General features: G+C 35.2%; 1 protein-coding gene across 1 annotated transcript; it reads left to right on the forward strand.

Annotated features, from left to right (window-relative positions):
- Positions 1 to 3,632: 3,632 nt before the first annotated feature.
- Positions 3,633 to 26,057, forward strand: RGS21 (regulator of G protein signaling 21). Its single transcript, XM_004613029.2, has 4 exons — positions 3,633 to 3,643; positions 7,890 to 7,966; positions 11,721 to 11,887; positions 25,854 to 26,057. Exons 1-4 carry the CDS (start codon positions 3,633 to 3,635, stop codon positions 26,055 to 26,057), a joined length of 459 nt encoding a protein of 152 aa, XP_004613086.2.
- The last annotated feature ends 1,519 nt before the right edge of the window (positions 26,058 to 27,576 follow it).

Genomic DNA, 27,576 nt, shown 5'->3' on the forward strand with positions numbered 1-27,576 from the left:
TTCACAATTTCATGCCTTTACCAGCCTCTTGTCATCTCATGCTTGAACCTCTACACAATATTTCTTTTTCTTTTCTTTTTTTTTTCTTTTTGGGTCACACCTAGTGATGCACAGGGGCTACTCCTGGCTCTGCACTCAGGAATCACCTGGGCGGTGCTCAGGGGACCATATGGGATGCTGGGAATCGAACTCGGTCGGCCGAGTGCAAGGCAAACGCCCTACCCGCTGTGCTATGGCTCCAGTCCCTACACAGTATTTCTAACAATTCTGCCTACCTACCTTTATACTCACATTCTTTCAATTAATTTCTCACACCCACTCACCAAGTTCAATCTGTCAATCTGTCATCCCGTTGCTCATCAATTTGTTCGAGCGGGCACCAGTAGCGTCTCTCATTGAGAGACTTATTTTTACTGATTTTGGCATATCCAATACACGCTGGTAGCTTGCCAGGCTCTGCCATGCAAGCTCAATACTCTTGGTAGCTTGCTGGGCTTTCCGAGAGGGGCGGAGGAATCGAACTCTGGTCAGCTTCGTGTAAGGGGAACGCCCAACCACTGTGCTATCGCTCCAGCCCACTCACCAAGTTAAGTTCAAAAATTACCAGTTTCATACTTTATGGTTATTTTTCTATTTTCCTATGAACCGCAATCATGATTTGTTACCATAATGGTAATATTAAAAAAACTGGTAGAATCAATTTCCTATTCTTGCACAGAAACTCCCATTGTTGACACAAAAATACCACTGTCTATTAAGAGACCCATGCTACACCCTGAATACAGATTTGTAGATGTCAAATAAGAGGAAAGGAAACAAAACAGACATGTGTGGAAAATTTGTAAGAGGCTTTGACCTTGTACATTTTCATTTCCTCTCACACAGCAACCTTATGAGGAAGAGACCTTATCCATTTCAGCACTGAGTCTTAAGGAGACTTTCCAGATTTTCCATCTGAGAAGGTCTTATTCACTTATGAACACAGGATCACACACACACACACAAAATAAAAACCCCACATTTTTCCATTTTACATTCTTTAAGGCAGAGTTTTAAAGACTGGAGTCTTGGATGAATTTGTTTCTTCCTGATGAAGAACTGCCACAAACCTAATGGCTTATAACAACATAGATTTATTTTTCAGAAAGTCAGAAATCCAAAGTCAGTCTGGCTGGGCTCAGGTCAAGGTGTCTGCAGAACTGGAGGCTTCTGTAAGCTTTGAGGGAGGAGTAGGTTTCCCTGCTTCTTCCAGTTTCCAGCGGCTCCCGTGCTGGTATTACTAAACCAGTCTCTTCCCTGTTTTTCACTATTTTGCTACTGGCTCTAGTCCTCCTAAAGCCCTTCCATTTCTAAAACCCTTGCAATTCCAGGCACCCTTCAGGTAATATCAGGCCATTAAGACTCCTTTGTCATGTAGGGTAACATATTCCTAGGTCTCAGGCATCTCAGCAAGAACATCTTAGGGGTAATTATTTGTTAGGTTGGTCCTGAGCCCTGATAATGTAATTTCTCTGGGCTAAGAGAGTGATGTCCTCTGTCCCAGTTGTTTCTATATGGGATGATCTTTGTCAAGATGAATTAAACACAGTAAAGAATCCTTCTGCCTAAGAAGACTGCTTAGGCAGGATTCCTTATTGATGCACCTGTTCATTTATAATGAATTTTCATTTGGTAAATAAAATCCAATTCCTAGTTTTTCCTGAGCAATTAAGTCTGAAAGGAAGGGGACCTGGCACATTAGATAAATACTAACTGTAGAGTGGGGGGATTTATGAGAGAGAATTTACTTGCCACTGCACTACACTAAAAAAAAAAATCAGTTTTTGATGAAAGTTTCATTGTAAAATAAGTCTACATATGATACACATTTCTTACAGATTTAGCATGTTTAGGGTCTTTAATTGTGATGGTCTATTTTTCAAAAATGTTCTATGTTCCAATATATTTAATAATATTAGTACTTCATTATCACTCTTCAGCAAAACATAAAAGCCTAAATACGTTTAATGATACAGTTTTTGCATTTCATAAGACATTAGTTAATGGTGCTTGAATTAACGAAATGATGAAAGTTAATTGATGACATGCCTTCTTAATGATATACTGACTTTTTTAGGTCAGTTCCTCTACTTCAGTTGGACTCATTAGTCCAAGGCCACGTGCATAGTAGGTTCCCTTTGGCATTCCATTCCATCAACTAAATGAATCTTCAATGCCAAGTCAGGGACTGCTGATCTTTTTATTCCTTTCTTTCATCTATCCTGTAAATCACACATTTTCAGGCATGTTTAAGGAGGTTCCTAAAATATACTGGTAGAGCTTTTACTATGAGAGAATTCTAGTATATTAACATAAAATGTAAATAAAGCATGGGGCAGGGGGTTGTCAGTCACATGTATCAAACTTAAACTGCAAATAAAAATATCCATAAAAGTCTTTTGTTTTAATTTTGTTTTTTTGGCATACCCAATGAAGCTCAGGGGGCTATCTGGGGTGCAGAAATCAAATTTGGGTAAGCCAGAGGCAAGACAAGTGCCTTATCTGCTGTACTATCTCACTAGCCCCTATTTCGATAAATATATTCAAACACAGATTTTCAACCAATCTCTAAAGAGTAACAATGTGTAAAAAGAGTAGTGTGCAACTTCATGATATTAGCGATTAAGAGAAATAAAGAAATACGTGTTACCAAGCTAAAAAAAAAAATAAAAGCAAAAAAGAAGTACAAAATTTTCCCCCAAAGTGTAATGAAATGTTCTAATATTTTAGATGCTGAGTCAAATTGCAAAACATATTTAAATATTTATAATTGTTCAATATAAGTATATCAGGGGCACAAGAGAAGGTACAGGGGTTAAGCCATGCGCTTTATATGCAATCGACCCTGGTTCGACGATCCCTAGCACCAAATGTTCCCCTGAGCATTGCTGAGTGCAGGCCTGAAAACCCTTGAGTGCTGCAAAGTGTGGTCCTGGGAGCCTCTGAGCACTGCAGGATAATCTGTGGCACCATGAAGCCCCGGGGACTGCATCCTGGGACCCTCACACTAAGGTAGCACGTTGGCTGGGAGTCACAGTGAAAAGTGCTCCCTCCAGAGCACTGCTTCAGAAACCCTCACCTGCCTACCTGGAAAAAGAAAGAGTATTAGAAGCATAATCTTCCTGACTTTCTGAAAATCAGATGACAAAGAAAATCATCTTTAGTCAACTTAACTTCTTAAGGTGAATATAAATTATATATACATTTTTTTCTCTTTCTTCTGCAATCACTGAACCACATGTGAAAAACAGTACTCTTGCAAAGAGCTGTGCTTGTATATGAACTTTAGAAACCACACTTTCAAATGGAATTTATTTCTGTTTTGCCAGAAACTTGGAAAAATGTCACATATATTCTAAAAGTTATTTGTTACTTAGAAGTTTAAGTGTTTTGACCAGTGAAAAGTTAACAACAAAATGGGAGGAAAAAAAGGCTGAGAATAGCATGATTTAAAGTATGCCAATCTGTAACTCAGGGGATAGGTATTTACATACTAATTGTAATGTTCCTGCTGTCACATTACCTTCAGCTTGAAGATCAGTCAGAAAGAGAAATTCGGCATCATCTGTGACAGTCAGACAGTGGAACGAAAAATGCCAGTGAAGTGAGTTGCTGTTTAAAGCTATTTTTATCTCCGAAGATGTACAAATGACACACTTGAGTCTTCATTAGTCTGGATGTTTGTTTCCTTCATTTGTGATAAATATGATAATTGCTGTCTTTTTTTCATGGTTTCTTTTTTCTCCTCTCTATACTGATTTCTTCTTTGTTTTAAAAATATGTCAACAATTCCGAGTTTGTTTTTGCAGTTAACTTACTATCCTGTTAAGATAAAGCTTATCAAGTGGAGAAAAACCACTGGGCTCTCTCAATGTGAAACTTTCAAAAATTATTAAATGTCAGATTGAAAGACAGAAGATACAAATGATTTTTGCAAAATTTATTTATTATTGTACTGCTAATTGAGAATATGAAAATAGATATTAAATGCTGGGTAAGGAAGCAGCTGTCGCTTTCGTAAGCACATGGACTGCTTGCTTGAATTCCCCATTCTCCAGCACACTGCTAATTGAATGTGAACAGCTAAGTTGTTGGATTTCACATTTTCTAATGCAATACAACTGGTTCTAGCTGGCACAATTAGCAAGATAACTGGTAGCTTTCACGCAGTTCCCATCTGGCCTGGCTCTTCCATGGACACATAATATGGAGACTGCTGGCCTTGATGGCATTTGCTTAATGAAGGAAACAGAAAGGAAATCAGCCAAAACCCCATGAACTACTAAGTGCAATTTTGGCTAGCGCTACACAAGAACTTTTCATGGCAAATCATACACATACAAAAAGTTACTCTGATGATGCATCACAATTTAGAAAATTTAGAAAATTGAACTTAGAAGTAAAATCAAAATTTAAAAAAAGGAGGGAAGAGATGGTACATTGTACAAAAGGCAAGTACAATTCAACCAGGTCATTCCCCCCAATCTTAACTCAATATTTGCAAAGTTTCATTTTTACATCAATAGTGTTTCTCACCTCCACTAAAAATGCTTTATTTCACTTGAAATTTGTGAGATTTAAGTGTATTTGTAGTTATAAAGGTACCAACTACCACATTTCATTATGTAGAGATAATATTTGTGTGATGTGCATGAAAATTTGCATAAAAACACTTTTAGGTCCTAATTATAAATATTCTAAAATGTGAACAAAGTACAAGCATTTGTGTAATGAGTCATCCATTCTAGAAAAAACTGTAGAATGAATTGGGTTATAGCACCTGTGTTTGAATTCTAAAAGCCCATTAATTTACATAAAATACTGTACCAGTTACTAATCCCATAGTCTCTTTATTATATTTACATGGGATTCAATCTACCCTGGATTAGTGCAGTTAGGTACTTCCTCAACACGGTATAGTATAGATTATTAACATAGAGTCCATTTTTGTAGATTTTAGCACAATTTATAAATCTTAGTTTATAAATTCTTTCAGTTAATTCCTACATAGTAATAATCTATTCTTCTACAGATTTATAAATGTATAATAATTCACTCTTTTGAATAGAAAATAGTACTTAGTGAATTGCATTGCATTTCACCTCATTCAGAAAATAAATATTGCATTTCTGCCAATCCTTTCATCACATCAGATAAGCAAAATTGAGTCTTTGGGCCAAGGTAGAGTTCATGACTTATACGGATGAGGTCTGAGTTTGATTCTGAAAACTAGACCACTCCAAAAAAATCAAGAATTTTCTGTCTTGATTTTTTAAGACTTAAGAAAACTCTGTTCTGAGGGCATTCCAGACAATATCACCTCCCAGGCAGCAGCTGAAAGGCAACATACCCATTTATAAAAGCCAGCATTTGGTGACACTCAAATATTGTTACAACTGGTATCTCTAACTCTATGATTTGTAATTGCATACGTAGAAGCAAAATAGAACAGTGTGTCCTTCTTCCTTAAAACATGAAGGTTTTTCTTTTTCCTCAATTCTCTACCATCTCTCATACTTTGTTTCCTCTCTCTGTCTTCACTGTTTTCCATTATCAATGAACATAAGAATTTGCTCCACTCATTTGACACTTTGATTCAAAAAAGTATTCTTTATTTATTTAACTTCTTCACTGGAAATTGCTTTTTTGCTTTTTTTTAAAATCCAAACCTGGTTCTCTCTCCCAAAATTCCCAAAAGGCCCTCAGGTCTTCCAAGAGAGTTATGACCATTATCTCCAACCTCACTTAAGGCAGAGTGAAGTCACGTGTCTGGTCTGTTACTCGGACCACGAGTAAAGCTCACACATAATTTCTCTTCTCCATTTGTCCATGATACATTCAGAATTCTATTGAATCAAATACATTCAGATTTGTCTTCCAATAATCTTCTAATCTCTGTCATTAACAGCCACCTTAGAAAGCATGCCCTCTTCCTCTTCAATACCTGCACTATTTAGAGGTTGGTCAATTATTTATTATTGGTTCATGAACAAATATATTTTCTGGACCAGACACATTAGTCTTTCTGCTGTGATACAATATTTTATATTTTCATGAAGAAACATACATGTAAGTGAGGGTAAATATGTTTACCCTTGAATTCTTTAGCCTAGATTTCTTTCTTGGTATTTTATTATAATGGGTGCTCTTTGCTCAAAATTGGCAGACTGTGTTACCAGATTAGGTCTCAAAATTTCTCTTTATTCTACTCTACTTGTTAACATAAATTCCACAGGTATTGAATACTCTGGTATCCACCAAATTCCATCTCACACAGAGTTCTTTTTAATGTGTACACTTTAAGAGACTTTATTCTAATTTAAAGTCATTATAAGTTTTATAAGAATTAATTTTGGGTCACCTGGATTTTATCTTAAGCTTAAGTAACAGGATTGACAATGTAGGAAATCTCTTTGATGTAAACCTACTTTAAACTGAGGTACCATTCTCCATTTATGAGAGATGAAAATTGAAAACCCAAATCTTACAAATTATCCAAATGAACAAAATATTATTTTCAAAATGATTGTCAAATTGGGTCTGGCATCCATAAGATTCAGTCAAGACAAAAAGTAACTGCTACCACTGGAGAAAAAATTAAAAACTGACGCAGATAATGGGAGAGAGCTAAATGAATTTCAGATCACATAGCTCCCTCTTTGGCTTCCCTACAGGGACAACTATTATTATCTGAAAATATGACTACAATGGCAAGAGTAGAAGGGAGCATAATGAATCCTCACACAAATTAGAAAAACTATAGCAAATTACAGGATGCAATAGAATACAAAAGCATAGAGATAATAAGATTAGTCTTACAGGCATATTGAAGATTAGTCACCTGGATATGCAAATGTAAAACCTTACAAAAATGACTAGATATTAGACCCTTTTATAAGCTATCATTTTAATAGAAACCTTTCATTAGACCATTCCTTTCTATTAAGAAGTCATTTGCACATCACAGCTATATACCCCAAGATTTTTTTCCCGGATAGTGGCTGCTTTCTATGGACAGAGGTCTATTTCATCAGAATCTTTGTTAAAGGTTATATATTTGCATCTCTCAAAGTCTGTATCTTATAGATAAATTTACATCTCTCAATGTTTGTATCTTAAACCTGATTTATTATCTCCACATCACAAGGCCCAAAGTACAACTTTTCATAAGACTTAAGTCTATAAATTGTTGACTGCTTTGGTAAAGAAGTTACTCTAATATGACAGATTTCTAGACTTACATAAGTCAGCCCATCACTGATACCAGTCCAAGGAGAAATAAAGACTTCTCAGGATATTGTAAAGACCTCTTAAATTATGAAGAAAATAAACATTTTTATTATAACCATGTTAGAAATGATGATATGAATTAATCAGACTTTTAAAAAATTCAGATAATTATGAAATAAACTTTTCATATTTACTGTGAAAAGTTAAAAAATAGTTTAAAAGAAATAGTTTATTCATCACTGCTGACTTTTCAGAATTGAAATAGAGTACACCACATAAATTACCATCTGATATATTTCTAGTTGAGAGGAGCTTCACTATTGCTACACAAAAACATGAGCAATATTTCTTTACTGCTCTTACTAGAATTCAAGAATTTATAAATATCATTAACACTGTCAGCTCGATTAATAAATAATTTTTAGAACTGAAATTACATCTCACTTTTGGTTGCTATAACTACCTACTGAGGCAAAACATTATATAATTCTTGCTGACTTTAGTGGCTAGATTAAATGATATAAAGCTCATTTAAAAGACAAAATTCAACAAGTACACATAACTCAAAAATAACTATAGGCTGTGAAAGAAAAAGATCACAATGCTATTGTCAAGGGTAGATGTTGTTTCCACAGGTCACCAACAACAGAAACAATGGCGTGGTCTGAAAATATGGACACACTTTTAACAAATCAAGGTAAGATACAAATAATCCAGGGTTTAAGATACAACTGTTGGAACCACTTCATTAAATTCTAAAAGTTGTCAATATTGAAAGTATGAGATCAAACAGTATTCAAAATATAGATCCCCAGAAGCTATATGTAGAGAGACTCAAAGTCTAAATGGAGTTAAGCTGGACTAAAAGTGAAATTTTAGAGAGACATGTAAAAAATAAATAAAAGAAATTTCTAATATAAAGGTAGAAAGCATCATTTCCTTAGACTCATTACCACTTTCTGTGTATATGGACTAACTATTTTATAAGTTGAAAGAAGCATGCAAATTATTGAAAACTTAAATATTCAAGTGAATTATTGCTTTTATGTCTTATAAGTTAATTATAATTGTTTTAAAAGTATTCATTTAAGTGGAGTTGTTTTAGTAAAAAACAAATGAATTGGTGCATATCAATATGTATTATTATAGTTGTAACATGTATTGTATGTATGATGTGTTATGTAAATGTGTGGGTATATACATTTATAATTCATAAGATTGTTTAATAAGGTGATTTGAACAATTACAATAAAATTTCTCAGAAATTTATACTAAGTAACAAATCACAAAAATATCTAGAACTTTTTGTTCATAAATAGATCTGTTTAGTAGCAGTTTATTGCATATGGATGATATGACATTATGGAGATATACATAGAATATATGTAAAATATAATTCAAATGGCACCTTCATCTTATGTTCTAAAAGTAAAGATGAGAGTTTCAGAAAAGTTTCAAACTGATAAGTTGAAAAAATTACTTATTTTATTTTGAGGGATTTGTTTTTGGTGGTACTCCAGGCTTATTTCTGGCTCTTGCTCAGGAATCACCCCCAGAGGTGCTTGGGAGACCATATGGGATGCTGGGGATTGAACCGGGTCAGTTACATACAAGGGAAGCATCTCCCTGCTGTACTGTGTCTCTGGCTCTGACTAAATTCTTTTTTTTTTTAAATTTTCATTTGGGGACCACATCTAGAGGTGCTTAGGAAGACTCCAAGATTGGGTTTAGAAATCTGATCACTCCCAAAGGTATAAAGGGAAACTTATGTCAGTGATCAAACCCAAGTCTTTATATGCAAAGTTTGTGTTCTGTCCACTAAACTAGCTCTCCAACCCAACAAAATTGAATAAATTCTGTATAGCTGCTTATTCATTAGATTGGATTATGTGAAATTATACTCTGATGTTATGAGTAGAGGGGTTCTCTGGGGTAGCACCATAGAACAAAGGAAAAGAAAAGATTGAGCTAAAGTTGATTTTTCATTGCATCCACTGACGTATCTCCAGAGATTTCATATTTATGACTATATAAAGTAGGAATGGCACAGGTTCATCTAAACAGCTGTTTACTTTTTTTAATATGAGCAAAATAGCTTGCTTTTTAAAAAAATTCTTTGTGAAATAAATGGACAAATAGTTTGTTTTCCAATTTGAAGATATGCTTGGTACAATGTACTTGGCATAGTTCTAATGTATGTTTCACAACCTATAGCAACGTTTCATTCATCACCTCTGTGGGGTCTTCACTGGAGCCAATATGATTTATATGACTTGTATTAGCATGATTTTAATAGCATGATTCATATTATTCTAATCACATAACATCTTTTGAACAGTCAAACTGTACATACAGATTTGTACTTCCACAAGATTGTGTATCTACAAGAAATAAAAGTATTTCTAGTTTTAGTTGCTAAATCTTTTCAATTGAGCCTTATACCAAGAGGTGGTTAGGGAAGAAAATAATAATAGTTCAATTTAACTTTTCTTTAAAGTTGCAAAATGGGAGAAAATAATAACAATTTCTTGTATTTTCCCATTTTCCTAGGATTCATCTAGATAATCCTCTTAAGGGTTTATATGCGTTAATGTCATACATATCTAAAAATTGCCAGACATGAATCTACAATATGCTTTAATCATTAAGGAAAATTTTTATCTTTCTGAAAAATATTATGGCATAAGTTCTGTTTAGATTCTTCAAATTCATCATCATTTGGACAAAACATTTGCAAAATTTTAATTGACTATTACTAGAAGATTTTATAACCTAAATTTCTGTCACAGAAGCTTTTTAAATGTATTTTTAAATACAAGGAATATGCAGTTAATTGAATTTTTTATAGTGCTGGCTCACATATCAGCAACATCCATATTCTCCAATATTTCTGAGAATTTTAATTTGATAACCTTTTGCAATGACTTGTTATTTCAACTTTTTCCAATAACAAAAAAATGTTAAATCTATTTATAATCCAGCATTTTGGGACACTTTAATTTTGTGCCATTAATATATATTTTCTCTCACTAAACTTCACTTTTCTTCCTTCCTGTAGCAACCTATAAAACATTTTAGGTTAAATTTCCATAAGCTTTCCACTTTTTTTCTCTCTCTCTCCTGTGAATTTTCCTTCTTAGTTCTCTGTCAACATTTCTCCTTTCTGATCATGCATCCAGGAACAAGTTCCTTTTGAGCACATGCAAAGGGGACCCTCTGGCAGGTGGAGGAGAAACCTCCAATGTTTTGGAAGGCAAATCCCTCTGGGTGTCAAAAGCTCTGATGTACATTTTCCTTCTCGGAAAGAAACTCAGCCTTGTATATAAATAGATTCTTTATGAGAGGTTGCAAGCTATAAAGCTGAATAGCATGAATCGAAGGGACTTGGCTCAACTGGGGGAATCTGATAATGATCTTTTTAATCTTCTGTGTAACTCGAGGCACAACCTTAACCACAGTTAGCCTTCATATATTTAGCAAGAACAACCCTGGGGGGTAAGCATGAAGTATACTAAACAAGAATATTTCAAGGCACCTTTAGATGAAAAAAGGTGATATAGTAGGAGATATCAGATTCTGCTAAGGATGGGAGCAAGCATGAAGAAGTGTGTAAATTTCACTGAAACACATATAACGAAGAGAAACTCAGAAAACTGTATCTAGGATAATTCCAAACTACAAATACATGTTGCTATTCCATTTTTTTTAAATTCACATGACTTTCCAGGTAAAAAAAATCCTTCAGGTAAGAGGGCTCCCATATGCATAGGCAGGAGAGAATCTTGCTTGGCAGGAGAGAAACACAATATGATGGTTAAGTTAGAAAAAGTACAAGAGGAAAAATTGGAAGAAAATCCGTTTATTTGTCTGAGTTAGAAAGCACTGTTACAACAAAATATGTGTAGAAGAATTTATGCTGAGTAACTTAACAACTACTTGACTTGAGATTAGAACAGACCAATTATGGGGCTGGAGCAATAGTACAGCAGGTAGGGCATTTGCCTTGCACACGGCTGACCTGGGTTCGATTCCCAGCATTCCATATGGTCCTCTAAACACCTCCAGGGGTGATTCCTGAGTGCACAGCCAGGAGTAACTTCTGTGCATCTCCAGGTGTGACCCAAAAAGAAAAGAACAGACCAATTATGTCAGTCAAACTAATAAGTCTACACCAGCCCCTCTTGCTTTATAAAATTAGACTAACATTGTTGACTTAGACCCATTACAATTGGTCTAGAAGGCAGAAATTATGAAATTTTCTGCAGCTGTAAATATTTTATGTTTATGATTAATAGTCTAAAATAGGTTCAAAATATTAGAACATGTTTTGTTATATTTAGAGGTCTGATATTTTACCACCAAATACTCAAATTTTCATATTATGCAATGCCCCATTTTTATTATATTACTGTATTATATAATATATACATATTTTCTTACATATTTCCTAGCGGGTCTAGAGGCTTTTAGAACATTTCTAAAATCAGAGTTTAGTGAAGAAAATGTCGAATTCTGGCTTGCCTGTGAAGACTTCAAGAAAACGGAAAATGTTGAAAAAATTGCTTCCAAAGCTAAGATGATTTATTCAGAATTCATTGAAGCTGATGCCCCTAAAGAGGTGAGTGAAAAACACCATGACAGTGCACACTCAGCCTTTTCAAATCTGCTTACAAATAAAAGACTCTAATCCTATGAATAGAGAAAATATTGCACCTATAGGTCATATGGAAAATGCCATTGAAGCCCAGTAGAGGTTGCCTAAATGATCCTTTGACTTTCACTGACTCAGCAAATATTTTTAGCACCTACAATGTGTTGGCCATATCCAATATTCCTATTTTCTTAACAAAATACCAGGGTTCTTGAAAACTAGTGTCTCAGAATCCAAGGAGATAGCTCTAAAGATAACCCTGCAGAATTGCAACTTCAGTATCCCACTGCATTGCAAGTACATTTTTGTTTTTCTTTTTTGGAAAATCATTGAAGTCAATGTGGATCAAAATTCTTCAATAAAATTGTGAAGTTAAAAAAATTATGTCAGGAAAAACTAAGTAAAAACAGTATAAATTCTTTTAACAATACATATTCTAAAGATTCCCAGAAAGACTCAGAAAGACTATTATGACAGTCCCAAAGAGTGTTTTCTTAATGTAAGATCCAGTTATATTTCACTTAATTTATAGTTGACTTCATTGCCATAATCATTTTCATGTATGTTTTTATTGTTTTAAAATTTAAGAAATTTATGCTTTAAGACTTCTTTGATTCTTCACTATGTATCATATAAGCAAGGATATTTTATATATAAATCACTGTCACTGTCACTGTCATCCCGTTGCTCATCGATTTGTTTGAGCGGGCACCAGTAACGTCTCTCATTGTGAGACTTCCTGTTACTGTTTTTGGCATATCCAATACACCCCGGATAGCTTGCCAGGCTCTGCTGTGCGGGCGCAATACTCTCGGTAGCTTGCCGGCCTCTCTGAGAGTGGCAGAGGAATGGAACACGGGTCACCCACATGCCACAGCCCTACCTCTGTGCTATTGCTCCAGCCCTTATACATAAACAGCAAATAGAAAGCTACATTAAATTACAGATAGAAACCTAAGCTGTGGGTCCACATTACATTTTCAACAGAGGTAAAATGCTGATGTCCTAATAAATGAGAGTGAACATATGTTCTGCTTCCAAAGTAGGATTCGGAATAAAGTTCTAGATTCAGTTATAAAAAGCTATTGTACTTATTGGAACAAATGATTAGAGAAACTGAAATCCAGGGGCTGAGCTCTACCTGGTATGGTCCCCGAACTAAACTCAGGACTGTCGCACTGTCGTTCTGTTGTTCACCAATTTGCTCTAGTGGACATCAGTAACGTCTCCATTGTGAGACTTGTTTTTTGGCATATCAAATATGCCACGGGTAGCTTGCAGGCTCTGCCATGAGGACGTGATACTCTCAGTAGCTTGTCAGGCTCCGAGAAGGATGGAGGAATCGAACCTGGGTTGGCCGCATGCAAGGCAAACACCCTACCAGCTGTCTATTGCTCCAGTCCAAACTAAACTAAACTAAAACAAAATCCAAACACTTAAAAACAACTAGGATATAAAGCTGCTATGTTAATAGAGCAAACTTTAGATGGATATTAATTACTGTGGTAAATACTGGGCTCAAAGACATACAGACCACTGCATCATGGCCTGAAGTCATTGCAGGATGAGAAAGAATGTTAACTCCTGTGGAACTCTTTCAACATTCAATTCTTACTTACCATCTGAGAATCAATAAATAATTATTGAAAACTGAAAGTGCAGAACATAAGATATGTTAAATTGGTTTACGTTATCATTCCTGAAAACTCTTGGAATCAATTTGAATAAATCCCATTTACTGTAACATTGGTTTGAAGGTCAGGTTTTTCCTCTTCCTCTATGATTCCATCTAATTAACAGAGAAGATTGTTTTAATTAACAATAGCGAACATCATCTATGAAAAATCTTCTATATAGAAATGCAATGTTTTGGGCTTATTTCTGGGCACACTTGGCTCGTGGTCACTCCCAGAGATTCTTAGGGAATCTTCCATAACAGGGTCAGGAACTCTGCAATGTTGAGAAGTAACTCAATGCTGTCACATGCAAAATGTGTGCTTCAGTCCTTTGAGTCACCTTCATGCCCAAATATAATATTTCCACTATAGTTCAGTTCTGGGGCTGGAATGATAGCACAGCAGGTAGGGTGTTTGCCTTGCATGCGGCCGATCCAGGTTCGATTCCTCAGCCCCTCTTGGAGAGCCCAGCAAGCTACGGAGAGTATCCTGCCCGCAAGCAGAGCCTGGCAAGCTCCCCATGGCATATTTAATATGCCAAAAACAATAACAGCAAGTCTCACAATGGAGACGTTACTGGTATCCGCTCAAGCAAATCGATGGGCAATGGGATAACAGTGATACAGTGATACAGTTTAATTCTGACTTATTCAACAAATGATCAATTTTGACAAATAGTTTTGCTTACTTTCTTTACCTTACTTTACAAAATAAATGCAAATAGTACTAGCTTAAATAACTAGTGTATCTGTTATTTAAAAAGTAAAACTTCCATAGTTATTGCAATTTGTCCATGTAATTAATTTTTACTAAGTAAGTTAAATTTATACCTGATTTTTAAGTAATATATTGAACAGTATTCTAGAATTATCTAATAAAAGTATTATTGGATATGGAAAAAATTCATTAAAAATAAAAATATAAAGTTATACATCTGAAATAATTACTAACTTGCTGGCAATTAAACTAGCATTTCTCTTTAAATTACTAAGGAGCATTTATCTCTTACATTGCATACCAATTTCAGTTTTGAAAATATTTCTCTGTAAACTATATTTCAAATATAATAAAATATAGTTCAAATGTTGAATTACTTAAATGATTCTTTTGGTGCTTATCCTCATAATGAAATCATGCTCTACAATTAAAAAGTCATGTAGTAAAAATAATTACATATATAATAAACAATAAAATAGTAAAAGTTTTTTTGACATTCATGATTTCTTGAATGGGAATGAGTAATTAAATCTAGAAAGTTCATGAACAGACCTGCAGAAAGAGTTCACATGTAAAAGGATACATTATTAAAATATATATTTTTGAAGAGAGGAACTGAATAATATTCCAGATTGAACACTCATTAATATAGCATAGAGATGCAAGGCTCCCTAATTTTTTTTGGAATGTACAAGCATTGGTATTGTTGAAGACGAGGGATCTGAGATTGAACACATAGGCACAAAAATAATAACAAGCCAGAAGTATTCTAGATTTAGCTTAAGGCAAACTTAAGAAGACGAAGTGACCTGTTTGAAAATATTGTTTTGATCAGTAGAAATTAATTCAACAATCAGATTCACATGAGAGCATTCTCCATTTTCGAGTGCACAATTATACTGATATAACTAAATTTTAGAAATAATCAAATTATAACTAATTTCCTTTGTAGAGTCCTACAATATATAGCAATGAAAAGGTCATGCCATTCAGAAGTCTATTAAACCCCATTTACTTTCTTTTCAACTTCTTGTGTCTTTATTTTATGTACAATATTGCCAGCATGGCATAATTTTAATTGATACAATTAGATAGTTTACAATTAACTAAAATTACTGAATAATTTCAGTTATAAATTAATGTTGGTAATGGTTCTCAATTTCCTGTTCTAACAGGCAATCACTGCACACAAAATTTCATGTTCAGATTTCTATGAATGACAATAATAATGCAATTGGACCTCATATCTTCTCCCTTACTGTTACCATTTTTCTGGTTTCTACATTCACAAAGCAATATAGTAGAAAATCTTAAGTTTAGAGAGAATTAGATGTAAATTCTAACTCTCCCTTGTGTACTATTGTAGTGTGCTATTTCATCTCTCTGAGCCTCGGTTTCCTTATATAAAAATGCATCCATAATAAAAACATTTTGATATCACTGCATAGGACAGGATAACAAATGATAAATGAGATCATGAGAAAAGAGCTCTATGTATGTGATTTTCAAATATGCACCCTTTGAAGTACCCTGTAGGCCCCCAGGTAATTCACATACACGGGGACATGGCATTAGACTAGGGGCCAACTGGTAGGACATAGGAGCCAGAGAAGGGAATAATGCCAGAAGACGCCAGAGTCAGTAAACGGATTTAGAGGGACCAGAAAGATATTATATAAAGTAAAGCTCTTGTTCTGCAGATAGCCAACCCAGGTTCGACACTGAGCATCCATAATGTCTTTCAAGGCCAGGTGCCAAGAGTGATTCCTGAGTGCAGAGCCAGGAGTAAGCCCTGAGCACCACTGGGTGTGGCCCAAAATACAAGAAGGAAAAGAAAGAGGGGAAGGAAGGAAATAAAGAAGAAAATAAGAAAAAAGGGAGGGAGGGAGAGAGGAGGGATGAAGGAAGGAAGGAAGGAAGGAAGGAAGGAAGGAAGGAAGGAAGGAAGGAAGGAAGGAAGGAAGGAAGGAAGGAAGGAAGGAAGGAAGGAAGGAAGGGAGGGAGGGAGGGAGGGAGGGAGGGAGGGAGGGAGGGAGGGAGGGAGGAAGGAAGGAAGGAAGGAAGGAAGGAAGGAAGGAAGGAAGGAAGGAAGGAAGGAAGGAAGGAAGGAAGGAAGGAAGGAAGGAAGGAGGAAGCAGGCAGACTTAGAGTATCTATACCACAATTCTCATAATGTTATTACATCATTAGTTTTAGTTCAATTAATATGCTTTTATAAAATTCATTCTGCAGCTATTATTCACTGCAGTCTAATCCAGCCTGTACAATACCTTTTTAAAATATGTCTCTAGATTTATTATTATATTTTAAATGCAGTGTGTCCTGATGTATATTGATTCATTTTGTTTCCCAATGCTTCTTACTCTGCCTGTTCTTGCTCTCCTTACAAAACTCCTCCAGGGAAGGCAAGGACGGTGTCGGAAGGAAATTAGTGACTAGACATACAAGTATATCATCATGTGCCTTGTGAAGCATGGAGCCTTCTAGAAGGAAATGCAAGAAACCAAGTAGACTAACACTGAAGTTTGCTTCAGAACTTCCGATTTAGTTGGGTTACAAACTAAAATTTGGGACCAAAATTTAGGCATGAGCTAGAGATCATGCCTTGCTTCTGCCAGGTCCTTGTTTAAGGCACTACATGGTCCTTAGAGCACTGTTGAGTATAGTCTTGGTGGCCCCTGAGTACTGCCAGGGTGGCACTAGTGACTGCATGGGCCTGTCCGGCTCAATATAAACCAGTGTGATATAGGGCCCCCTGCTTGGGAGGCCCTCACCTGACTCACTGAAGTTTATAGCCAGATCATGTGCTCAGTGGAAGAGCTCTGCACATATGTGTGAACCCAGGATTCACTATATAGCACTGCCAAAGCATACAAAACATAAGAGGACATTTATGAAGTAGGGAGAATAACAAAGCAATAACTGATTACCAATAAATAAAAGGTGAAATTGTTTGTATTATTCCTGAAAGTGTATATGACACAGGAGATTGTAATAATTTAAATAAGTTTTTAATTTAAATTAGTTTTTAACCCGACACAAGGGAAAACATGGAGATGTGAATTACTGAAGAAGAAAGTCCAGGGAAGAACGAAACCTTTCCTCTTATTCTGGTAATGCTGGTTGTTAGTTTCCATTCTATCTTTTCTTCTTACTTTAATGTCCACTTCCCAAATATGTTGTGTTATTTTGGGACTTTCCTACTGTATCAATTGCCGTTTGTCAGCAGTGCTCCTACCCACAAAATCATCTCCAGGTATCATGAGTTTTGCCTGTTTCTCAATTTATTTGGTTAAGTTTGTTTTTGTTTTTTTTTACACCAAACATTAGGCTGATACAGCTAACAAAAAAAGAAAATCAACAGAATGCCTTAACAGATAAACCTAGCCATCTTGGTGGGTATTCTCCAATTAAAAATTAATGATAATAATCTTTCACAAAACTCCTATATGAGAAATAAAGGAGCTCTGGTAGCAGACACTGGAACTTCTAAGAGCAAGGGATATAGAAGATACATTTGAAATGTGCCTCAAATGAAGAAATTAGCAAGATTTGACCGTAAATTTGAATATACAGAATATAAAAATCAAAGGGGTGGAAGAGGAAGACTAGGCCACCCAAGATCAGAGTTCAGACAGCAAGTTCAGTCGTGAACGAAGCCACACACTATGTGTGTCATAGTGCAAAAGGGAACCACATGTCCAGATGCCAAAAGTTCTGCAGCCTACTGGTTTCATCCTTAAAATCAAACACTCCCTTAGCAAAGGATGGAGGACATGAAAATAGTCCAGGAGAGGAGAGGTCAGAGGTCAGGAGGGAGGGAGGAGGGAGAGGAGGGGGGAAATAAAGGAAAGCAGAGCTAAAGAAACATAAGAAACATCCTCAACCGCATTTTCTATGGCCTCTCATTTAGTTATTGTGTTCTCTATCCCAGGGGGCTATTACAATCATCCACGTTGTAGAGGTATAAAATGAACGAAGCTTTCAGCATCCAGTGATGAGCCCCACAGTCGTTATGATGCATAGGCCACAGGAAAGGAGGTCTGCTGCCCAGGCTTTCAGGTTTCAAATGTCTTTCACTGGATCTATCGCTTATTTTTAAACGTTCATGACAGAACTTGGTAGCCTTGATGTTTATGCTAAAGGCAAAAGCATAGAATTATCTTGTCACATAAAGCCTATCTTCCTTTCTATCAGAAGTTTTATTTCTTTTCTCATATTCTCTCTCATTTGTGCAACCTCTTAAATGATGAAGCCCAGGTTCAAATATGGCATTAAGGAAGAAAATAGGGACAGGAATGGTTTTCTGACAATTTATAGCATCATGCCGGCCCTCTAGAAAAAAAAAGTGATTTCTGTATTGAACTGAGAAACAAAGTGCTCATTTTTTTTCACGGTTCCACACTTCCTTATGCCATCTAAATTAAACCTGAATTAGCAATTGGAGTTTGGACTAGAAACAAGTCATCCTGACTCTCAGCTGTTCTACATATGTTTGCTTTCAGATGTCAACTATTAGTATTTTGCTTCCATACACCAACTATTAGCATTCTGCATGTATCGTGGTTTTACACAGTATTATTGCATAGGTTGTGATCTCTTTCATTTTTCTTGCTCAATTTCAGACGTTAGCACTGCCTCCCATCTTGTGTCATTATTTCTGTCTCCAAAGCTAATAATATCACAAGGACATGGACTCACACAAAGATGAATTCCTTCTAGAAGTTACAAGCTTTGCTCTTCTCACTTAAATAGCCACCCTTGTGAATATATTCTGGGAAATTTGCTTGCTTTAATACTGCTGCTAAAAATTAGGGAATACTACAAGTGTTAATGGTGATTAAGTAGAACTATGTAACTCAAACCATGCTTACAAAGGATTTTAATTTGAATAGTAATTTTTAAATTCTGCTGTGAATGGGGTGGAAGTCACTGCCATTTATAAGAACTTCATATGCATGCACACTCTCTTTGCATAATGGCAGCCTCCTGCTACACAATCCATTCTAAATGAGGAAAGGCTACCTACTTTGAATGTAAGGGCACAACTGAAAACTTTTCATTCAAATTATGTGAAAATATGTCAAGCACAGCTTAGGGTCACAAGAGAGTCCAAAGGTAGACTTAAAATGTAGTCTCCCTGCCTAAAATAATTTGATGAAAATCAAAAGAATGAAAAACTGCTGGTAAGGCAAAGACGATGGTGGCTGGCATCACCTGCAGTTAACAAAAAGCACATGGGTATTGAAATTTCCTGAATATCTGTCATAAAATTGTTTTTAAACAACCCCCACAGGCTTCATTCAGAATACAGTCATTTAAATGCAATGGATTGCTGCCAATGTCAGCTGTGTCAAGGCCTTTTCAAAACTGACAGGATCTTAAAAGCCTCTAAACAGTGGTGGTGACATCTTGGCTGTCACTCCACATGCTATGACTTGTTTTCAGAGATTGACGGTGCAGTGGTCACATAGCTAAAATAATCCATGACCTTCGGAAAAAGAAGAAAATCAAATATTTGATTTTTTGGAGTCCTTGCAACTAGCGAGTACTACGAAATCAAAATATTGGTAAATATTCATATCAGTAAATTATATGGACACAACTGTTTACTTTACCAGTCAATACACTGTTCAAGCCTTGCTCCAAACCTCCTAGTTTGTTAGGTTCAGCAAAGCCCAAGCTTCTTTGGAAGTTCCAAGTAATCAGAAGTGTCCTAAAATCACAAGGTTAGTAGAGGTAAGGACAAAAGGTAGCCTACTTTTGAAAGCCAATTCACAAGCTCACTAGAATTAACCCCTTTATCTTAGTGGAATCAACTTCTAAGGAACATTTAATAAAATTGACCACTCTATTAGTTAAAATACTATCTTCAGTTGGATTCTATAACTCAATTGCCTCCTTCTTTCTCACTGCTCTTTCACAATTGTACTTCTTATTCACAATTCAACACAATTTCAAGAGGCGGGAATCGTCATTTATTCTCTGTTTATACTCACTCACCCAATCTCTACAAATCAAATGGGCACCTGAAACAACAACTACAAATAGGAATTCTATTTTCTGCCCCAATTTTTCTACATTGCAGGGATTAGAACTCTATTCTCTGGGTTCTGACTATCTGGCAAGTAGTCAACCCTATCCTTCTATGTTGACTTCCAATGCTTCAGCAGTTATCTTCCTCTTCAGAATATTTCCCAATTCAGTCACTCTTAAAAATTGTGTTCTAATACAAGCTCATAACTACCCAATGACAAGTAAGACCTTTGTAATCTACATACCTCCTTCTATCTCCCATGACATTACCCCGCTCATCTGCCATAATTACCCAACTGAACTTCTAATGTGTTTTCCTAACTCATCTGCTCTCATACACACCAATGAGTTTTTTTCCAACTGTGTGTGTATAAATCCCTTTTTTAAAATACTGCTCATAATTCTCATATTGCATAAAAAGTCCTTAACAAAGCTTAAAAGATCCGATATGATCTGACATCTTCATGCCTCTTCCAAACTATTGCCTTTCCTGCCCCCAAACCTGCTAGGTTTCTTTCATTTTAATCTTTCCATGTGCAAGTTCCTTCCTCTATCATCTATAATTAAAGTACTTTGAAAGTGGCTTAAAATCTCATTTGTTTCAAAAATGAGAAACAACTGCTTTTCTTTTATGAAAAGCATAGCTTTTTTTTTTTTTTTTTTTTTTTAGGAGTGATACCACAACAGGCAGGGCACTTGATTTGCAAGCAGCCTGGATTCAATACCTGGCACCAAGTATTTATTCCCAAACCTCAGTAGAAGTTATCCCTGAGTCTCAAACTAGGAGTGAGCCCGAAAAATTGTAGGTTATGACCCCAGAACAAACAACCAAAAAAAAAGACAATGAAGGAAGGAAGGAAGGAAGGAAGGAAGGAAGGAAGGAAGGAAGGAAGGAAGGAAGGAAGGAAGGAAGGAAGGAAGGAAGGAAGGAAGGGAGAGAGGGGGGAGAGAGGAATGAAGGGCAGGAGTGAGGGAGGGAGGGAGGGAGGGAGGGAGAAGGAAACCGGGGCAAATTTTTGTTTTTGTTTTTGTTTTCAAACCCCATATTCTTGATTTATATCTTCACACCTTAGAACAATTTCTAAGCACTTACTTAATATGTAGTCTAAAAGAGTAAATCTGGGAATGATTATGAATAAAATATTCACTTTATCAGATGTTTGGTTTTTTCCAAGAAAAATAGTAGTAATATTTTTTATTTTATAGCTATATGTTTATGATACATGTATCTATAGACAGATTTAGCATATCAGTACTAATATTCAAAGCTAGTAACTATTATTAAACACAATTAAAATAATAATCCCTAACATTTAGATTATTTGAGAGATAATTCCATGGCTCAAATATTTTAATAAGGAAGAAGACAGACATTTGTCAAAGAAAAATACATAGGGAGAGAGAAGATGGTATACAACTTGGAGAATGCATTATTTTTTCCTTCTCATATTTTGAGAAGCATATAAATGAAAATAAATCAATGAAAACATTGGGTAATAACTGAAGATAAAAAAGAGACTAATTTTATGACATAAACTATTGAATTTCCTTTGCAGTGTCAAATCTTTCTCTAATAACCAAATTAAATAATTAATATTAACAGATGTCTTTGTATTTAAATATTTTAAGCAAGAAATAAAATTTCTCAATATTTTTAAATCAACATAACTTAAAATGAGAAGAAAATTATAGAATATTTTTCCTTCTGTTGTCAGAAAATGCTATTCAATTTAATTTAATCTAAGGAGATTAGAAAAATCTGCAGAGAATGAAAATGGAAAGTGATATTTTAGAGGGCAAAATGTGCATATAGGGGCTGGAGCGATAGCACAGCAGGTAGGGTGTTTGACTTGCACGTGGCCAACCCGGGTTCGAATCCCAGCATCCCATATAGTCCCCTGAGACTGCCAGGAGTAATTCCAGACCACAGAGCCAGGAGTAACCCCTGTGCATCGCCGGGTGTGACCCAAAAAGCAAAAAAAAAAAAAGTGCATATAAATAATTGCTCAGGTCTTCAGGTATAATATTTCCACTAAGAACAGAGAGTAGACCAGTTTTATGTGTTACATTTTGGTAAGGAAATGTTTTTGAAACAACATGTTGAAATGCAGGTATAAGGAGGCTCTAACGTCAGAGTTAGAAGTTTAAATTTTATGTTATAAAAAATAATAGGATTCTCACCGACTAGTCATATGATGAAAGTGATATTTTGGTTAAATTGATCAATGTGCTTCACAGTGTTTAGTGGGGAAAGGCATTGTGGAAAAAAGTGTAAGTAAGAGCTATGGTTTAAGAAAGGGATGAGATTATAAGATGCTTAAGCGTTTTTAGAATAAAAGGGACCACTGGAAAATTATAAAATAAAAGGCAAGTGAAGAATATGTATTCCTAAAGATAGACTGGATATATCTAGATAGACTAGGTATGATAAGCTATCAGGGAAAAAAAAAAGTGTCTGAGATTAATCCAATGCTTCAAGCTTGAAGAACTTGGAGAAAAATAATGACATTTATATAAACACGTGGGTGTGATATTTTGTCACTGACATTAAGCTGAATTGCCAAGACACATTTTCATAAGACTACTGATTATCTCCTGGGAGCAGTCTATCTGCTCATCACTCAGCTATCAATTGCTGATGTTGGCAGTTCCTTGGTAGGAAAACAGACAAATCAGAAAAATGAGACGGATAAGTCAGAAGTACATGCTTAATATATTTCAATAAATAATATGAATGATTGGTTTTATGTTAAAATTAAGTAGCTCTCTTAAAATTTTAAACATGGTTTTTGACAAATACAGAGAGACTCTTTGCTTTATTCATGCAGCATGTGTTTACTGAATCCTTCCCTCTTTGAGGCACAGCGAGGACTATACAACACAAAAATATGATCGAAGGAATTCAAGATCCCTGGAGTGGTCAGAAAAGGAAAGATTCACAGGTCAACAGCATATATAATTTGAATTTAGCCCCAAGGGCAGAAAAGATTGAAACTCTTAGGTGAAAAGAGTGACTTTGGACTGGTCTGGGATGACATTAAATATGTTCAGAGTTAAAATTTGAGCAGGGTCTCTAGCGTGGTGGAATGCATGACTTATAAAGTAGAAAGAAAGATATAAGTTAGAACTATCCCAAAGGTCATGAATGTCAAAATCAGAGCTTTGGACTATTTAAAAACAGAAAATTGGAAGTTGAATTCTGGTTAAAATTATTTAAGCTAATATTATGGACTGAGAACACATTGGACTACTGTTAAGAAACTCTCACCCAATGGCACTGAATTTCTAAATGAGTATAGATGTTATATTTAGCATTTCAGAATGGGAGGGGACAGTTGTAACAAAGTAGAGCAATCTCCAGATAATGCCATCAAAGAATGAGCAGCATAGTTTCAAAGAAACTATTCACATTATTTCTAGAAAAAATAAGAACATCTTCCCACAGTGCAAGATCCACCACTAGTGCCTGCTGTTTCTCTTCCAAATTAATCAGAAGAATTTGCTTTCTCATACCCCAAACCCTGGCCATCCAGATAGAGTGAATCTTCAAATAAACTCTTTCTTGCATCAGGAATGCTTCATTTCTTGTTATTTAGGCCACAACTGTTTCCCCCAGTTTCTCAAAAGATTGGCTATTTCTTCAAGTTTAAATAAAAATCAAGTAAAATCTAAAACTATTTCTGTGGGGGGCTAGAGTGATAGCACAGCAGGTAGGGCGTTTGCCTTGCACGCGGCCGACCTGGGTTCTAATCCCAGCATCCCATATGGTCCCCTGAGCACCGCCAGGGGTAATTCCTGAGTGCAGAGCTAGGAGTAACCCCTGTGCATTGCCGGGTGTGACCCAAAAACCAAAAAAATAAAAATAAAAATAAAACTATTTCTGTGTTTTTATCTTTGTCCAAATTTTGAGATCATTTTGATAGGATACTCCATTATTTGTAGAATTGAAATGTGTGTATCATCTTGCTTTGTTTCTGACAATTTATTCAAGAACCATCTCCCTTTAAGAGGAAGAATTACTCAGAAATAATTTCTTCTATCTAGTTGATACAGATTGTAAATATTAGAAGCTATTCACAAGTCTTTCTATAATTCATACCATATTCCTCATAAAGAAGGGGAAGATGATTCCAGAGTTTAGGACCTTCAAGTAAGTGATAGCATTTCACCTGGAGCTTTGACGGAAGACCTCAAAAGAAAATCAAAAGGAGGAAAGCTGAACTGAATTCTCAAAAAAAAGAAGAAAAAGAAAGAAAATACCTGTGAACAAATAGTGACTTTTTGAGACTTTGATAATACTCTTCAAATTTAAAATGTTTTAGTTCTTTATTGGAATAATAACATTTAGATAGCTTGTAATTAATTTTGGATAATCCTGAAAATGAGGATAAAATGCTAATACAATTCTCTTTATACCATGAAAATTGAGAATTAAAGAAAATTATAGAACTTGTTAGAATCATTATAATTAACTGGGGAGATATCTGATAGAGTTCTAACTTTATTATCAATTAAAAAAGCAAATTTGTCTTATAGTGGTTCTTTAAAACAGACCCCCAAATTTGATTTCTACAATCTACAATTTTCCAAAAGATGAGACATTTTATTTCAGCCAACAAATATTTGTTGATTGTCTGCTATTCGGTAGATATTCTGTTAAGTGCCAAGAAAACAGAGTGATAATTAGGACAGATATAGCACCTGCCTTTGGTGAGCTGCTCACTATAAGATTTAAGTATCTTTTGCTCTTTATAAAAATCTGTTTATGTTAAACAACTTGAATATGAAAATTTTCTGCTTCTGAGAATGTCTTTTGGAATACATGGAGAGTTGAGCAGCATCTTTATATGAGGATTTGACATTTTACATATTTACAGGTGATGATGTGTTCTGATACAGCAGATCTCTTCTCTTGTCTGCTAAACACAAGTGGTGGAGTGGTAAGGAGCGAAGGCTATATACATATACCCATAATCATGTATCTATATGCATACTCATGGAAAGTGTAAGGATAAGAGAAAATGAAGTTGTTTTGGTTGCATTTTGGAAAATAAAAAGAAATATAAACCAGAGTGAAAGTAGTGTTGGTAAAAACACAAAAAGATGGTATGGAGTAAGGGGACAAATGAATGGAATCAACTCAAATCAGTTGCAATTATTACTCTGCCAACAAAAGTATATTTTAGTTGCTAAGTTCAAAGACAATAAAAAAATGGTGAAAAAAGAGTCTTAAACCTTCTAGTTCACATTTTCATTAGCTTTTTAAAACAATCTTAAGGTAAGGTTTTACCTCTGTCCCTACTAAAGCCACCCTTTGAAACTAGGGAAATAAATCAATACGTGCTTTGTATTCTGGAAAATAAATATGTGACCTTTCTGCTGTTTTACATCAGATTAATTTTGTGTCTAGGAAAAAGATTCAAATGACATGTGTATCTACCATCTGTATAAACCAAGCATTGTTTGATAAACTAAACTAATGATATGCAAACTTGTATCCACAGATTAACATTGACTTCAGTACCCGGGACCTCATATCAAAGAATATCTCGGCACCAACTCTCAAATGCTTTGACGAAGCTCAGAAACTGATCTATAGTCTTATGGCCAAAGATTCTTTTCCTCGATTTCTAAAGTCAGAGATTTATCAGAAATTGATAAACAGCAAACAGGTTGGAAACCATAAAAAGTGGCTCCCATTCTTGTAAAGATGTAAATTATAAATTAGTCATCAAATTGTAATTTTGGGGAAACCAATGATAGGAGCTTAACACTCAATCACTGTTTTAAAGCTGAATATGTAAGACAAGTATGATATTTATATTTAAACATATGGGAAACATTTTAAAGCCATAAAATAACATTTTTATAACACAAATCTTAAATTGCTAAGTCATTTATTTAGAGTTTACTCATTTATCAGGTAATTTAAAAATCTTCTACTGAGTAAGTATAAAAAGGATTTTATGGAGTTATAATGTACTCTTAAACCATAAGTGAATATTGTTATGACATTATGAGTTCAATGCACTGTATTTCTTCCTGTTGCTGAGTGGGAGATGTTTAACATCATATACATGATTTTAAATATCATTTGCATTATTCAAAACCTCACTTTTGTAAGAAGAGAAATTCTGAATCAAAACATGACTCTCCATTTAGGGTACTCAACTGTTTTTTTTACTGAAATCTGCCACATAATATGATATCTATCAAGACCGCCTTAATCCTCAAATTAAATAGAAAAAAATTCAAGAACATACTCAAATATATCTATTGTGTACATGTATGTAAATGTAGACATAATAACTGGGATTAATCTGAAAATCACCTGGTTTGACCAATAGTATCAAGTAATTATTTATACTGAAAAGATCTTGAACATGGGGAAAATTAATTTTCTTAAATTAGTAAGACTGTAAGAGTCAAAAAAATTAATAAGGATCATGGGTAAATTTGTACATAAAGCCTACTCAGCAGGGATTGTCCATAAAATTAAAAAGTGCTTACAGCATCTTCTCCTCATATTGTGGAGTTCCATATCACTTCATTCATTGAGGGCCAGGGGCAGCACCTGGCAGTGCTGAGGGCTTATTCATTACTTCAGGGATCACTTCTAATGGGATCATGAACCATATGGGATGCTAGGAAACAAATCTGGTCAGCCTCTCACAAGGAATCAACCTATCTGTTGTACTATCTCTCCAGTCTCTCTCTCTCTTTTCATTTAATCCTAAAGGTTGTTTATAAAACTCAAAGAAAAAAATTTTAATGCATTTACTTCAAGGGTATATAATAAATAAATAGCTTAATAAGCTATAGAGCTGCAACTAAGCTTCCAATTTTTTTACAGATTTGTTTAGCTTTTTGATCTCTAACTTTTAGATCATTTAAGCCTTTTTAAGTGGAGGAAAATGGCATGACTTATTTTATGTTTTAACATGCTATTCATTTGATAGGACTGGAGAGATAGCACAGCAGGTAGGGTGTTAGCCTTGCGCGCAGCTGACCCGGGTTTGATTCCTCCATCCCTCTTGGAGAGCCCAGCAAGCTACCGAGAGTATCCAGCCCACAAGGCAAAGCCTGGCAAGCTACCAGTGGTGTATTCATTGCCAAAAACAGTAACAAGTCTCAAAATGGAGATGGTACTGGTGCCCACTCGAGCAAATTGATGAACAAGGGGAGGACAGTGCTATTCATTTGATAGACAAACTTTCATCTCCCATT

The sequence above is a fragment of the Sorex araneus genome, chromosome 7 (genome assembly GCF_027595985.1).
Source record: "Sorex araneus isolate mSorAra2 chromosome 7, mSorAra2.pri, whole genome shotgun sequence".
Taxonomy (NCBI): domain Eukaryota; kingdom Metazoa; phylum Chordata; class Mammalia; order Eulipotyphla; family Soricidae; genus Sorex; species Sorex araneus.

Excerpts from the sequence above, each read along its gene's own strand:
- RGS21 (XM_004613029.2), top strand. Across the intron at positions 7,967-11,720 it reads CACACTTTTAACAAATCAAG|CGGGTCTAGAGGCTTTTAGA; the intron begins GTAAGATACAAA and ends CATATTTCCTAG. Across the intron at positions 11,888-25,853 it reads AAGCTGATGCCCCTAAAGAG|ATTAACATTGACTTCAGTAC; the intron begins GTGAGTGAAAAA and ends TTGTATCCACAG.